Source organism: Gekko japonicus, unplaced genomic scaffold (assembly GCF_001447785.1).
Source record: "Gekko japonicus isolate JY-2015 unplaced genomic scaffold, Gekko_japonicus_V1.1 scaffold3491, whole genome shotgun sequence".
Lineage (NCBI taxonomy): Eukaryota > Metazoa > Chordata > Lepidosauria > Squamata > Gekkonidae > Gekko > Gekko japonicus.
In genome coordinates this window covers 14,530-15,605 of record NW_015161515.1, presented here as the reverse complement: position 1 = coordinate 15,605, position 1,076 = coordinate 14,530, and the positions used below count along the sequence as shown (strand labels likewise).

Here is a 1,076-nt window from a genome sequence, read left to right as displayed (position 1 = left end):
GAAGAGTGGGGGGGGGGGGATTCTCTCTGGGCAACAGAGAGAAACATAACAGACATTCTAATACCTAGCTTAATATAAACGGTTTTCTACTATATATGAAAGACAATAAATTATTTACAACTTATAAAGGTGTTCCGCGCAGTGCTTCTAAAAAACACCTAGTTAGCTTACTTCTCCCAACAGCGATCAATAATCCATTCAGAACACTATGATAAATCAAGAACATATTGATTTTTACGGTTCTCTGTAATTCAGGACTGAGACGGAAAAGCTATGAAGCAAGGGGGAAGGATCCGGTAACTGAAGAGTGTGTACTGAAAGGATCAAAGTTATGTTTGCACCAGGGGAAAGAAATTCCCATAAAACAGATTACCTGCTTAATTATGTTCTTTGCTGTAATAATAATCTCATCCCCGTAGATCTCAAAAAAATTCAGTTTCCTTTGCTTTAGAAGTCCAAACACTAGCGATACAAGCCTGTCCTATTCAGAAACAAAAGAAGAATACATGAAAGTTAATCGGAACGCCAAAGGCAGTTAGAACCCACCCACCCCCAATGTCAAAGTATGAAATAGCAAACTGGATGGAACACAAAGTTCAGGAGATTTCTGCACTTTAACAACACAGGATTAAGGTGTGACTCTGGTGGCCAAAACACGCTTCGTTTTAATGGAATTTTAAAATAATTGTATTGTATTAGGTAAAGGCAAAAGTTTCCCTTGCTCAAAAGCCAGTCGAATCCAACTCCAGGGATGCAGGGCTCATCTCCGTTTCCAAGCCAAAAAGCCAGCGCTGTCCGAAGACGTTTCCGTGGTCATGTGGCCAGCATGACTGAACGCCGAGGTGCACGGGACGCTGTTACCTTCCCACCAAAGCGGTACCTAGTTATCTACTTGCAATGTCTTGCTTTCAAACTGCTAGGCTGGCAGGAGCTGGGACCAGAGACGGGAGCTCACTCTGTCACATGGCACTCGGGTCTCAAATTGCTGAACTACCGACCTTCTGATCTGCAGTTCAGCGCCTTAACCACTTGAGCCACCGCAGCCCTAATTGTACTGTATTAAAGCTTGGTTAATT

General features: G+C 42.8%; 1 protein-coding gene across 1 annotated transcript in view; it reads right to left on the bottom strand.

Moving 5' to 3' along the window:
• The window catches only part of VPS54 (VPS54 GARP complex subunit), a 56,837-nt gene that overhangs the window by 42,203 nt on the left and 13,558 nt on the right, over positions 1-1,076 (bottom strand). The window contains exon 4 of the mRNA XM_015429249.1: positions 374-481. Coding sequence (XP_015284735.1) covers positions 374-481 — 108 coding nt within the window. The remainder of the gene's footprint in view (positions 1-373; positions 482-1,076) is intronic.